Here is a 15,499-nt window from a genome sequence, read left to right as displayed (position 1 = left end):
CAGGCTAAGCATACAGATGTTCATATGTTTTATTATTCTTAGCCTCTGCCTTCTTTCATGTTTCTTCTCTAATTTTCTCTATTTCCACAAACCACAGGCCATGACTGTCTCTTCAAGGCCACTTATTTTTTGCCTGGAAAAATGTGTGTGCATGAGCAGGTGTGTATTTGTATATTTGTGTATAGTGTGTATATGTTTCTCTCTTCTCCCACCTCCTTTCTGTCCACAAGAAAGTAAAACCCTTTTTGGAAAGTCTTCTTGGCCTCTTTCACATAAATCTAGCTGTTGCTTTTCCTTTACTCTCTTTGAACTTTAATACTTAGTGTGTAGCAGTTGTATACATATGTATCACTCAAACCATGAGTTCCTTGAAGGTAGGTGTTGTGTCTTATTCTCCTCTAAATCCCCAGTACCTAGCCTTGATGCTTAGTAAATGTGAGTGGATGAGTGGGTCAGTGAGTGAGTGAGTGAATGATTTGGAGACCAGCTTGAGAAAATGGATTCTTTATTAATGACCAACACCTCAGATTATTCATTGAGTATCTCTTAAAGGTTTTCTGAGTTTGAACTTGATTATCTGATGACTTGTGCATGGGTCATGGAAAAAAAAAATTTATTCCTTTTCCCAGGATTCTCTGGTTAGATACCTGTTCTTGGTTATTATTTGTGAGCCTTAAAACTGGTTTCCCTTATTCCTTGTTGGTCAGCTGGTTATGCTAAGAAGTATTATGGTATCTGTTTGGAAGATCCTTAATAAGTAGACAGTTTCTGTCCCCCTTTTCTCTCAGTATTTTCAGTGAATATGAGCATCTTCTATTTATCAGACCTTTTTCTAGGCCTTGACGATACAGTAGTGAACAAAGCGAGTTCTCGTCTTTATAGGGTTTATATGGGAAAGATAGGCAATAAACAAATATGTAATATGTCAAGTACTGATGAATGCTATGAATTAAATCGGGATAAGGGGATTAAGAATGATATGCCTAAAATGTAGCTTTAAAGGAAAAAAATACCAGGAAAAAAAGCTGTTAAAGAAGCATGCTAAAATAATTAATAAGGGTTATTTCTGATAATGAAATTATAGATGATTTTTTAAATTATGCTTTTATGTAATTTTCCGAAGTGTTCATCGCCTTTATTCTTGGGGAGGAGAGGGTGCCAGTGAGATCACATTTGCATTTAAAGCCTCATTCTGATGGTCTATAGCTTCTGTGTGATCAAGAGGAAGAAAGCCACCTACTGATTCCTCTCTGAATATTTCTGGGAATCCGCAGCACATGGTCTGGAAAAGTTCATACCCAGTGAGTCCTTCCAGTCTCTGGACAGGCCTTTACTTCATATCAGTCATGATCAATATCTGAGGAGGTGGTTGCCAAAGTCTTAATTCCCCAATTTGGGCAAAAGTCCTTTGTCATTCATCCAGGACACATTCCCCACTGTTTGGACCAATGCCGAATAGGTCGTTTTTTTCTGATGAAGAAAGTGTAGAAAAACTCTAGTAAAACTATAAGTAGCATATTCTTTATATACAAATGTCATGTATTTTATTAATGTATTTCACAGTGTATACTTAACATTTCAGTCAAACTTGACCTAACTCAACACTGTTGCCATGAGCGTTATAACTTCTTGTAAAGGCTGTGGCAGAGAAAAAGCATGAAGCAGATTTTTTAGTTCCCTCCAGTGAAAGGAGCCAACTCCTTTTCCCTCATCACCTTTCTACCAGTCAGGAGAACATCTGCACCCTGGTTGTGCCTCAGCTGCTTGTGGCATCAGGAATTACAAGGCGCAGAGAAGGAGAAAGAAAGGAAAGCCTAAAACAACACCCATGACTAGGCTGGGCCCCAGGCTGTGGGACTTAGATATGTAGTTATAAAGAAACATCTTTTATGGCTAATGCCGTAGAATTTCTTATAACTCTGGACTTTCAACATCCTCTTCAGGCTCAGAGTTGTTGGTCTATCTCTAAAGGGCTAATTTTCTTTATGCTTCTTCCCACCCTCTTTACCTGCTTCCTCCACCTCATGACTGTCTTGGTGACAAAGCAAGCAAAAGTAATATATACCTTCTTGCCCCTCTTCAGTTTATGTCCATGGTATACTGATTTTTAGAGGTAAAGACACACTTTACACATTTAAATGGGTATGTGGGCACACTTTTGTTTTAAGACTGATTTGATGTAAAGACGATTTGAGGGAGAACAAGGAGAAATTTTCAGTGACTCTTTGCTCTTTCTTACCCTGTCTCTTGCAATTCTCTTTCCCTTCCTTCCTTTGTTTCTTTCTATTTTCCTGTATCAAGTAACAATTCCTATAAACATTCTTAGCCTTTATGCCTGAATAGGTGAAACCTATCTCAAAGTAGATCTGTTCATTCCAGCCAAAAATGTTAATCCATTTGGTAAGTGCAGTGTGATGGAACAGATAACTTCTCATGCCTGGGAGCAGGTTAAATAATTACTTTTGCAGTTACTGTTCCCTCTGCCTGGAATATCTTTATCTTTCCCACCTCAATCTATTCCTTATTTAAAAGACCTAGCTCAGGGCGCCTGGGTGGCTCAGATGGTTAAGCGTCTGCCTTCGGCTCAGGTCATGATCCCAGGGTCCTGGGATCGAGTCCCGCATCGGGCTCTCTGCTCCTTGGGAGCCTGCTTCTCCCTCTGCCTCTCTCTCTCTCTCTCTCTGTCTCTGTCTCTCATGAATAAATAAATAAAATCTTTAAAAAAAAAAAAAGACCTAGCTCAAATGTAATAGTTTCTTTGATACATTTTCTGATTCTCCCAGTTAGTGACTCCTACTGTGGGGTTTTCATACCTCTCTAATAGCTCATTTAAGATTGTTTTATTATTGTTTTTTACATGTGTCTCATTAGACTGTGAGATTTGGGGGCTAGGAACTGTCTTTTCTTACTTTCTTAGATCTGATATTCAAGAAATGTTTTTGACCATTCTTCTTGGATAAGCCTTATTCACTGTTTTTAAGGACTTTACAATCTAATGTGATATATCAATCACAGATAGTCATAGTACAAACTAGAATGCAGTCACTGCCACAAAGAAGAAAGAAATCACTGCTTGCTATGGGAATTAGAGGTTTTCCCAGGCTTAGTGGATGAGGTGACATTTAAAATGCACCCTGAAGGATAAGTGTGAAATGTGGAATTAATGGAATCTACCTTCTCTTACTTCCTGATAGCTTTATTAGAAATAGTTTCAGTGCATGGGAACTATATTACTTGACATGTATTCCAAAGCCTTAAACCTAGAGTTAGTTTTCTTGTTTTTCATCTGAAATAATTCATCAGTTGATTTATACAAAAGAGTGTATTGTGTGTGTGTTGGGGGGTAGGTATCAATTTGTTCACTGGATTTAAGTCATAAATTCAGGAATGATATTTAGGATTAGATCTTTTTCATCTGTCTGAACGTTAACCAACCAAAAAAGGACATGAAATTTTGATGCCTATTGCTCTGATTTTCTTTATTCATTTTAGCCACAGATCCCTTTGCTTCTGTTTTTGGAAGTGAATCATTTGAAGATGGATTTGCTGACTTCAGCACATTGTCAAAGGTAATCTGCAGTGATTAGTGGGAAGTTTCCACCAATGGAGCAGTCCTTCCTTCCAATTATGTAACCCTGTCACAGACATCTCAACTTGATTTCAATGTTGATTTCAGATAGAAATGATAGATGTAATTCAAGTAGACATATTTCCATACATAAGGACTGCGGTGATGGTACAGGTAATTATAATTTTCTACTGACAGGTTAACTCAACAACTTCATTTTAAGAGTCTTCTGCCTTTTTAAACATATTTCTTCCAGTTGAACTAATTTATCCCCTGTTGACTGGGTCAATAGATGTAAAATGTGGGCATTCATGCCATCTTCTCTGCATTGATTACTTCATTTTGTGTTCTGAGGCTGTTAGGGTTAGTATTTTTTTTTTTTTAAGATTTTATTTATTTATTTGACAGAGACAGAGAGAGGGAACACAAGCAGGAGGAGTGGGAGAGGGAGAAGCAGGCTTCCCGCGGAGCAGGGAGCCCGATGCGGGGCTCTATCCCAGGACCCTGGGATCATGACCTGAGCCGAAGGCAGATGCTTAACTGACAGAGCCACTCAGGCGCCCAGTTAGGGTTAGTATTAAGATAATGAATACACATAGTCATATGTGTATTCCACTATATGTCCACTACCTATTTTCCAGTGTAGCTGTACGATTGATTCAGGCCAAAAGAGTAAAATTAGAGTATATGTGAAATTGTCTATATCATCAGTTCTCAGCTGGATTTATTTTCCCTCCACCCTCACCCTCAATTATTTGGCATTGTCTAAAGACCTTTTTGGGGTGCCTGGGTGGCTCAGATGGTTAAGCGTCTGCCTTTGGCTCAGGTCATGATCCCAGGGTCCTGGGATCGAGTCCCGCATCGGGCTCCCTGCTCCTAGGGAGCCTGCTTCTCCCTCTGCTTCTCTCTCTCTGTCTCTCATGAATAAATAAATAAAATCTATAAAAATAAATAAAGACATTTTTGGTTGTCACAACTGGGAAGGGGGACTATTCATATCTAGCAGATAGAGACCAGGGGTGCTGTTAAACATCCTACAACACAGTATCCAGCTCCCCACAACACAGGATTACATCCAGCCCACAATGTAAGTAGTACTGTAGAGAAACACTGGCCTAAAGAGATCTAAAGTCACAATGTCTGGGGCGCCTGGATGGCTCAGTAGGTTAAGCGGCTGCCTTCGGCTCAGGTCATGATCCTGGGGTCCTGGGATCGAGCCCCATGTCCGGCTCTCTGCTCAGCAGAGAGCCTGCTTCTCCCTCTCCCTCTGCCTGCCACTCTGCCTACTTGTGCTCTCTCTCTCTGTCAAATAAATAAATAAAATCTTAAAAAATAAATCTTAAAAAAAAAAAAATAAAATCACAATGTCTGATTCATTATAGAAAAGTTAATTTCTCATTAGAAAGGCAGAGTCTTCAGACCCCCATTAAGACTTGTTATTCTAGAGGCGCCTGGGTGGCTCAGTTGATTAGGCATCTGCCTTCGGCTGGGGTCACGATCCCAGGGTCTTGTTATTGAGCCCTGTGTTAGGCTCCCTGCTCAGTGGGGAGCCTGCTTCTCTCTCTCCTTCTGCCTGCTGTTCCCCCTGCTTGTGTCCTCTCTCTCTGTCTCTCTGTCAGATAAATAAAATCTTTAAAAAAATAAATAAAAATTTTTAAAGAGACTTATTCCATGGGATTAATATGCTTTTAAAAATTGACTTTCGGGCGCCTGGGTGGCTGAGATGGTTAAGCGTCTGCCTTTGGCTCAGGTCATGATCTCAGGGTCCTGGGATCGAGTCCCGCATCGGGCTCCCTGCTCCTTGGGAGTCTGCCTCTCTCTCTCTCTCTCTCTGTCTGTCTGTCATGAATAAATAAATAAAATCTTTAAAAAAAAAAAATTTGACTTTCACGTTGTCTTTAATGTTTTTCAAGATGCCATTTTCTTTGTCATTAGTATTAAATCTTTCCTATATTTAAGTGCATTGGGAAGTGTGGAATCAGTATTTTTTTTTCTTTGATTATCATTTGGATCAGATACTCATTTGAAGAAAAACATATAGTCCCTTTAAAATGGACCTCAGGTGGTTTTGTACTGCCTAAAGCTTGAAAAACTTTTAATCCAGAGTTGGCTTGTTTTGGTGTGATCTGTTGCTTTAGTAAGTAATGATGTTATAATCACTACTCATATAGAATAGTTTTTTAAAAATATTTCTCCCTTTTGTCTCCAAATGCAAAGGTTAACATGTTAGTGCTCTCAGAAATGAAATAAATAAAGCATAATACTGAAGATCATTATTCTAAATGTTACATAACCATATATATTTTTTGGTTGGTATAATTTATATAACCACATATACACATTTCTTTTCAAACAAAGGTCAACAACGAAGATCCTTTTAGTTCAGCCACATCGAGCTCTGTCAACAATGTGGTAATTAAAAACAATGTGCTTGAGGAAACATCAGTCAAAAGTGAAGATGTACCCCCAGCACTGCCACCAAAGATTGGAACTCCAACAAGACCCTGCCCACCACCACCTGGTATGAGAGTTGGTATCTTTCCTAAATCAACTGAGATGATTTTTCTCTTTCTGAAGAATATTGGTGTGAGCCTTATAGACTTAAATAAAGGGCTTTCAACAAAACAAGTCAAAAACCATGGCAGAAGCCTGCTACTGTCATCTGTTCCGACCTCAGTACAGAATGACAGACATGTGCCTAAAAGGCCAGCATGTGTAACGTGAACCCCTTTTCTGGCAAGAGCTCATTTCTTTTTAATTCATTTTAGAGAGGGCAGTAAATGAAAAGAGGACAGTATCAGTGAAATGGCTTGCTTTCTGGAAACTCATTGATTACCATTTGCACAACAGGTTCCTTCATTTTGGTACTTTAAATTAATTTCTGTAAGAAAAGATTAATTTGAAGTCCCGTTCTTTTCCTGACCAATGTGAAGTCTTCCTTAAATCTTTTAATGTGAAAATATATGGCCTTTTTGGTGTCCAGAATTTAGCAACATAACAATTTAAAAGAAAGTATTGTTTTTCTTGAAGGAAAATAATATCTTACTTACCTAATAAGAGACTCCTTTATTTTATAAAAGTAATTTTTTTGTCCAGGAACAAATTCTTAATGCTTTTAGTGTTTTGTTTTTAACAAAGATAATAAAGTTCACAAGAAGTGGCTAACAGGGCAATCCCCTGAGTAGGTGTAGTACTGCTAGGCTGTTCTGTGAGAAGATACGTCTGATACATGGTTATTTTAATAATCATGTATCATTCCTTGGTAAATTTTTAGCCACAGTAGTTACAGATTTTTATGCTTGCCTTTCATAATAACCTCCCTGTGGTATTTCTTGGGCAGACAATTTTTCTCTTTTTTGACTTAAGGTGTACAATTGTTAATACTCAATTATCTGTTGAAAAATCAGGTAAACAAATTAAGTGACTTCTATCTTTTAAGGAAAAGTAGCCTATATCATATATTGCTAGAGGCTAAGGTTGTCAGAATATATTAAAAAACAAATGAGCCAACAAACAATCTAACTAAAAAATGGGCAGAAGATCTGTGATTCATCAGTCTTACACAATTCACAGTGCTCACCATAGCACACACACACCAAAAAAGGGCAGAAGACATGAACAGACATTTCTCCAGAAAAGCATACAAATGGCCAACAGACACATGAAAAGATGCTCAATATTACTTATCATCAGGGAAATGCAAATAAAAACTACAATGAGATACCACCTCACAACTGTCAGAATGGCTAAAATTAAAAACACAAGAAATAACAAGTGTTGATGAGGTTATAGGAAAAGGGGAACCTTCATACTCTGGTGGTGGGAATTCAGACTGGTGTGGCCAGTCTGGAAAACAGTATGGAGTTTCCTCAGAAAGTTAAAGATAGAACTGTCCTAGGATCGAGCAATGTCATTACTGGGTATTTACCCAAAGAATACAAAAATACTAATTCAAAGGGATACATGTACCCAATGTTTATAGCAGCATTATTTACAATAGCCAAATTATGGAAGCAGCCCAAGTAAGTGTCCATCAATAGATGAATGGAGTAAGATGAATGGTGTGTGTGTGTGTGTGCATGTGTGTGTATACGTGTGTGTGTGTGTATGTATATATATGCAATGGAATATTATTCAGCCATAAAAAGAGTGAGATCTTGCCATTTACAATAACATGGATGGATCTAGAGAGTATAATGCTAAGTGAAATAAGTCAAAGAAAGATGAATACCATATGATTTCACTCATATGTGGGATTTAAGAAACAAAACAAGTGGATAAAGAAAAAAAGAGACAAACGAAACCAAAAAACAGACTTTTAACTATAGAAAACAAACCGGTGGCTACAAGAAGGGTGGTGAGTGGGGGATGGGTGAAATAGGTGAAGGGGATTAAGAGTACACTTACCATGATGAGCACTGAGTAATGTACAGAATTGTTGAATCACTGTATTGTATATCTGGAACTAATATAACACTGTATGTTAACTATACTGGAATTAATTTTTTTTTTTAAATAAAAAATGAGTCAATTTGCTCATTTAAGTTTTATACGTGTATGATGCCAATAGCAAAGTTATTTTTAAAATCCTAAGTAAAATAATATACTAGTGCGTTAAGTAAATCTAAGGGTCTTCAGCAAAGTGAGTATATATCACTATAGAAGTATTAAGGAAAAAAGGATGATTTGTTGGAGAGAGTACTGGACTGGGAGCTTAAAGATCTGGCTGTTAATTCTGGATGTCCTCAGACTAGCTCTGTGATTTTGAGTGTGTAATTTCATATGTTTGGGCTTCAGCTGTCTGAGCTGTTAGATGGTGGCAGTAACTCTAATTTGCCTACCTTCCCAGGAATGTTGGAAGGATGTAATGAGATACGAACATCTTTCATAAGCTGCTATGCTCATGGAAAGACTGTTATAATTGCTATTACCAGTTTAACACATTTTAGGAAAAGTGCATATTTGAAAATATTTTAACACGTATATTTATCATTTCTTTCAAGAAGTACTAAGTTAAGACTTTAAAATTGAAGAACTTGAGAATGGTGATGAGTTCAGCAAGGGTACACTGTTGTTTGGTCAAATATGAGTTTATCCACAACCACAAAGATTTAGACCCCAGACTTCAAAACATCTCTTTATTCTTCAATTTGAAATATTGTAGATGGCAAAAGTAGGTGAGGTTTTCCAAGGTAATTCTTAATCGTGTTCCCAGGTGTTATATATAGATCTAGAGACAAAATCAGAAGAATATGGTCATTTTTCAAAGGTCATTTGCCCTTAGACTGCCACTAGTGGACAGCTGGATCAGGCTGAAGTTACAACAGCAGAGGCCATTTCTGTCTTTATTTTTTGTCATCCTCATCCTGTTTCATCCTTTCCTCTCCCTCTCTTTGGGAACACACTGCTTTGGGGAAGACAAGGTTTACACTCTGGGCAAAAATATGATTCCTGGCCTGTTCCCTTCCCCTTTGCTATTTTTTCATTTAGCTACATAGAGCTGGAATGTATTTGAGAGATTGTGTGTGAAAATTTTGAGGACAGACTGTTGGTGTAGTCATTTAAGACCATACTAAGAATGTATATTTTAGGCACTTTACTCCATTCCCCCAACCCCAGTTCTTTAGTGCTCTCTGTGTTCATGTTCTTGTGTGTTTGTTTGCTCTATTTGCTGGTTAATTGTAATGATTTTGATCCAGGGAAAAGACCCATCAACAAATTGGATTCTTCTGATCCTTTTAGACTGAATGATCCATTTCAGCCTTTCCCAGACAATGATAGCCCCAAAGAAAAAGATCCTGATATGTTTTGCGATTCATTCACTTCTACTACTACTACCACTACCAATAAAGAGGCTGACCCAAGCAATTTTGCTAACTTCAGTGCTGTAAGTACTGTGAATGGGCTGTTTGGGGGAAAAAATCTTTCCATTTACAGTTTAAAGAGTTTTCAATGATTGCTTTGGAGTCTGCCAAATTTGCGTCATTTTCAACTAGATTTACCAACTTACTAAAAATGACCTATATGCCTCCCCCAACCAGAATTTGATTCTGTTTCGATGCTTCTAACATTGTTCCATGGCACAAATGATTTTAGTAGTCTTAGTCCTTGTGATGTGTATACCAGTTGTTTTGCAAACCCTTCTTTTAGTCTTAGTAAACAATATAAATAAAATCTTGACATTTACTATTTTGCAAATTGTTATGGATGATGGGCCATTAGAGAGTCATTTTTCTGCCCACTGGATGAATAATGGCAATAATGAGCTTTTGTATTTGTAATTGTGTATGTTTGTTTGTGTATAAAGTTTTGATGATTTCTGGAGACCTGTCAGTAACTATTATATGAGGGGATAAAGCCAGGGATCTTTGAATAGAAAGCGAAACTCTGGTTTTTATATAGTAGCGTTTTTAAAATGTAAATGTTGATTTTATGAAGTAAATACAGTTGTCAAGAGCTAAACAGTCTTGGGGCATCTGGGTGGGTCAGTCGGTTAAGCATCTGCCTTCGGCTCAGGTCATGATCCCCAGGTCCTGGGATCAAGCCCGGCATCGGGCTCCCTGCTTGGCGGGAAGCCTGCTTCTCCCTCTCCCACTCCCCCTGCTTGTGTTCCTGCTCTTGCTGTGTCTCTCTCTGTCAAATAAATAAATAAAATATTTTAAAAAAAAAGAGCTAAACAGTCTTTAATTATTTGGACAGTTCTAATTTACTAACCTTCCATATTTACCCTGCATTCTCCCAGAGCTGACTAAAATAAATTTTTTTCATTTCATCCCATTGTGGTATTCCTCTATATGACAGGACTTCAAACCAAGTAAAATTTTTTTATTTAGTGTCTCTCAACATTGCTGTTTTAGTTAGACAAAAATATTTCCCTGACATAACGTTAAGGTTTAAGGTTTTATTGATGTTAAGTGTATGGTTTTATTTAGATCAAGTCAAAAAGTTCTCAGTGCCTGCAAAAGTCTTTATAATGCATTAAAAAATAATTTGGTCCACATCTTGTTTATTATACCCAGTACTTCTTGTTTTATGTATAGCAAAATCAGCATATTCTTTGCTACATAGTTTTTCTGTACCCGAGAGCAAGGATAAGGTAGGAAATCAGTGGGATTAAGTTGAAATGATTGATCATGTGAGGATGCTCCCTGAAGTTGAAGTTATAAATGTTACATTAGATTAAAAGGCTAGCCCTCCCGTTGATAAATATCCTAATTCACCTTAAGCATTTCTACTTTTTAAAAGTGATTTAATGTTTAGTTTTATAGACTTTCTTTTCTTTTTTTAAAAGATTTTATTTATTTACTTGACAGAGAGAGACACAGTGAGAGAGGGAACACAAGCAGGGGGAGTGGGAGAGAGAGAAGCAGGCTTCCTGCAGAGCAGGGAGCCCGATGTGGGGCTCGATCCCAGGACCCTGGGACCATGACCTGAGCCAAAGGCAGACGCTTAACGACTGAGCCACCCAGGCGCCCCAGTTTTATAGACTTTCTATCAGTAGACTGCAATAATTTTTAAAATTAAACCACATTTAATAACTGGTAAAACTAAATGTGTTTTCAGGGAAAAAAAATTAATAAGTAACAAATAAGACTATTTCCAGAGTCCTGTAGGTGAAACAAGTAGTGAATGTTCTTTGTAACAACTATTTTCCTTCTTTTCTTTTTGTTTTACTCATTAATGTTCATCCATCTTTTAAATGACAGTATCCCTCTGAAGAAGATATGATTGAATGGGCCAAGAGGGAAAGTGAGAGAGAGGAAGACCAGAGGCTTGCCCGACTAAATCAGCAAGAGCAGGAAGACTTAGAACTGGCTATTGCACTCAGCAAATCTGAGATATCAGAAGCATGAAGAATTCTCCTGTTCTTTGTCAACCATACAATATTCTTCTTCCTGAATACTGAAGCTCTTTACAGTGTGTATCAAAACTACCTATGAGCATGGGAATACAAAAGGTTTGAGATTCCTATAAATGTGACAAAAGTTTGTTTTTGTTTCTAACTCCATTTCAGATTTGTCTTCCTGCCCCCCCCCCCCGCCCCCATCAAAGCAGTAACCCAGTCAGACAACATCACCTATGCTCCTGTTCTGATGTGTATTTACTGTGAGCTTCTGCCTGCCTGTGCTCCTTTTACTTGTAAAGCTAGAGTACCCAAGCTTCTGCCTTCTGGAATATAGAGAAATAGTTTCATCCCTGTGCTACCCTTGTTCTGTAGTTACTCTGATGATAGCCAGTGGGTTTCTTAAAGTTTGCAGTATTCTTTGATTTGAATGGTTGAGGGAGGGGAAGGGAAAGAACATCCTATTTCTTTGATGATAGTGCAAATTGGCTAGTTTAAAGCATATGTTTGTATTTCCTTATAATTAAAATACTGTTCAGTTTGTTTTTATAGGAAAAATACTTTGCATAAATTGACTCCACTATTAAAAAAGGGATGCTTTAAGGTTGAACCATTATAGCTTCAGACTCAATCTTTTCCTAAATAAAAATGTTAAAGCCTCATATGTGAAATATATTTTTAAAAAATTTTCTCTGGATTTAAAGAATTTTAGATGAACAGATACCTCTCCATAATTTTAAGTGCTAGACAGTGGAGAAAATGTATCACTTAACATATACCCATCAGTGTAAGGTAAGCAAGAATCTAACATAGCAGTTGTTCTGCCATTGCTCTGGCACTGTCCCCTTTAGTTCATGGTAGGTTTATTTTTGTACTTTGCAGAAGAAACTTCAGCATGTGAGAACTGGAAGGTACTTTAAACTTTTTTATATATATATTTTGTTTTCTTTAATGAAGGCTCACTTACTTGAAATGTAAAAACTTTTGCCGAATACAAATGGGAAAAGTGATGTGTATTAAATCATATTACTGCTTTTTGTCCATCTTTGTATTTTAATCTCTTCCTGGTTTTTACCTATAAAATTGGCGGGCTAGCAAAAAAATCCTGTTTTTTTTTTAATTGAGAGAGAAGAGACCTGTCAAATTGTCAAAGCTCTTCATGTATTAAAAGTCTATCTCCTGTAAAACTGACCTAGCAGGCAAGCTGAATTTGAAATAGACTGTGATGTAGGCTGTAAACTGTGGAATAACCTTAGTTTTCTTTTAACATCAGTTACTGACTTAGGTAATGTATTAAATACCAAGATAAAGAAAAATGCACCTACAAAATAATTAAAAGTCTCTGTGGTCACCAAGTCAAGGTGGTATTGATCTGTGTTAATCAGAGTAACTTATTGCCTAGTCTATGAATAAATTCCAAAATATCCAATTCATTTCATCTTGAAATGGTGCTTTTTTTTCCTCTCCACACACAGTTGGACTGCTGCAGTTTAAAGCAAACTTACACCACGTTCTTGCACGCTAACTTTTTTCTACTTTTATAAATTGAAACATTTCAGCATAAAAGTCCTACATATGAAGCAAGGGCTGAATCATCGTAAGGCTTTAATTTTGATAAACTAATCCAGTGGCCTATGGATATACCGCTAAAAGTTGATTGAGAAGGTAGTGTTGGGAGCTGTGATAGGTAGTCGTTTTGGGGTTTTTTTTCCCTTCCCCTTATACTTCAGGATAAAGGTAAGTTGACTTGAATAACCTTCTTTTGCACTGGGAAAATGAACAGATGTTTGAAATGCTTTTAAAATATTTTTTTAAATTAAAAAACCACTCTGGAAAATATTAAATATCTGTAACTTATAAACACCAACCTTCAATGTAATAAGTGTACCCTAATCTTCTGTATGTTTAACTGGATTACACAGACTCTTATCTTTTGTTAAAATATGTATACTCAGTGGACCAATATAATATTAAAGTATGTATATATTATATAAATATATATATCGCTCTTTCTCTCCATGCTCACTTGTGGAGGATGAATGTTTTAGAGTCATTTGTGATTACATTTTACATCGTTGACTCTGGCTGCAGAGCCTGTGCTTTCAAAGGACAGACAAGTATTCCTGAGAGCTCAGTGGCACTACTTACAAAGTTTTAACCACCTTCTACATACTTGTTAAAGTTTAGTTGGGCTCTCTTTATAGAATTTTCTCTTCTGTTTCAAACTTCTAAATTGTAGCCTGTAATTATGAGAACAATAAACTTGAAGTAACAATAAAGCATACTATCCATACATTCTATTTGAAATGGAGTTTTGCAGTTCTCTGTTACGTCCATGCTGTGTCCAAGGAGAGGTAGGTATACAATCAGCACAGATTAATATGTGTAAAGTGCTTGAGGCAGTGCCTGGTGTAGAATAAATACTCAATAAGTGCTAGCTATTATTTTTAGTTATTGTCCTGCTTCTGTGAAAGAAAGATGGAAAATGTATATGCATAGAGACAGAGCCTGAAACACAGATGGTTTGTATATATTTGTTGAGTGAGGATTTGTGACATGGATCTTAGGAGGGCACCATGGTATAAAAAATTATTTACAGTCCTGGGATAGAATCCTTAGTCTACCATTTTTGAGAAAGATGACTTTGAGAAACTTATCTAACCTCCCTGAGCCTCATTTCCGTCATCTAATGAATATCATACTTAACTCATGGGATCATTCTGAAGGATTTGACTTTGGCAGCTTTTTAATATTACATATTTTAATCAAACAAAGTCTGCCATGTTATTATTAGTAGTGAAAATAGCTATTGTTTTCCTTGTGGCAGCAGTGCAAAAGTTGAGTATGGCAGGACAGGCATTTAGAAAGTTTCTTTCCCTCTTTGACCAAGTTTTAGTTGAAAGGAGCGCAGCTAAAATTGTAACCAAAGGAGAGGCATCATGCTTCCAGAAAAATCTCAAGGAAAAATCCTGCAAGCGACAGTAGTAGCTGTTGGATCAGGCTCTAAAGGAAAGGTGGAGAGATTCAACCAGTTAGTGTGAAAGTTGGAGATAAAGTTCTTCTCCCAGAATAGAGGCACCAGAGCAATTCTACATGACAAGGATTATCTCTTATTTAGAGATGGTAACATTCTCAGAAAGTATGTAGACTAAAACAAGTCATTGTTGAAATGATTTTCATGTGAAGGAAGCTGCCCATTCCACTGAAGTAAGGTCTGAAATCTTTCCATGTAAATAATTTCCATTTCTCTTTTATAATAAACTAATGATATCTCAAAAAAAAAAAAAAGAAAAAAGCTATTGGTTATTGGATACATGTTGTGTGTGAAGCACTAAACTAAGCACTTTATGTGTGTTTTCTTGTTTGATCTTTACAACAGACCTAAGTAGTACTATTAATAGTCTCTATTTTGAAATGGGTAAACTGAGGCTCAAAAAATTAATGTGCTTCGGATCTTAGGGCTAAGAAGTAGACGCGCCAGGAATTGAAATCTGGTCTCTCTGATTCTAAAACATGATACTCTTTCCAGTTTACCATAAGCTTTGTCTCATTTTGTGTGAAAAAGTTTGCTCCTAGGAAATGCTAGGAATAGGACATGATAAATAATAACAACAAATAACATGTTAAGCACCAGGCAGGATCCCTAGTGCTTTACATACATTAGTTCATTTAATCCTCAACAGCAGTAACTCTAATGTGTGTGTGTGTGTGTGTGTTTAATAACAATAACCATCATTGTCTCCATTTTACAGAAGAGGTGCCCTAAGCCATTATTATGCAGCTAGTAAGTGGCAGAGCTAGCCACTTTTGAATTCAGGGAGCTGACTCCAGAGTTTTAAACACTACTTGCTATTTCTGTTAAAGGGGTGAAGCCAGAGGAGAAATATCATAAAAAGAATAATCCATGTGATCTCTGCTCTTGATTGATGAAATAGACCTACTACATAGCACATGACATCTTATAAAACATTTTCTAATTCATTCTCCTATGTAATCCTTAAAAGGATTTAATATAGTTTCTGACATACGAAAGCATTCAACCATTGTTAGTTATTAGTATTACCATAAGTGATAAATAAGTACATAGG

General features: G+C 36.9%; 1 protein-coding gene across 1 annotated transcript in view; it reads left to right on the top strand.

The window, feature by feature from the left end:
- Nucleotides 1-13,712, top strand: part of EPS15 (epidermal growth factor receptor pathway substrate 15) — a 55,306-nt gene extending 41,594 nt beyond the window's left edge. Inside the window, exons 10-13 of the mRNA XM_021684298.2 lie at nt 3,493-3,569; nt 5,927-6,089; nt 9,268-9,455; nt 11,275-13,712. Coding sequence (XP_021539973.2) covers nt 3,493-3,569; nt 5,927-6,089; nt 9,268-9,455; nt 11,275-11,421 — 575 coding nt within the window. The 3' untranslated portion in view covers nt 11,422-13,712. The remainder of the gene's footprint in view (nt 1-3,492; nt 3,570-5,926; nt 6,090-9,267; nt 9,456-11,274) is intronic.
- Nucleotides 13,713-15,499: the final 1,787 nt, after the last annotated feature.

The sequence above is a fragment of the Neomonachus schauinslandi genome, chromosome 4 (genome assembly GCF_002201575.2).
Source record: "Neomonachus schauinslandi chromosome 4, ASM220157v2, whole genome shotgun sequence".
NCBI lineage: Eukaryota > Metazoa > Chordata > Mammalia > Carnivora > Phocidae > Neomonachus > Neomonachus schauinslandi.
This window is presented reverse-complemented; position numbering and strand designations above follow the sequence as displayed.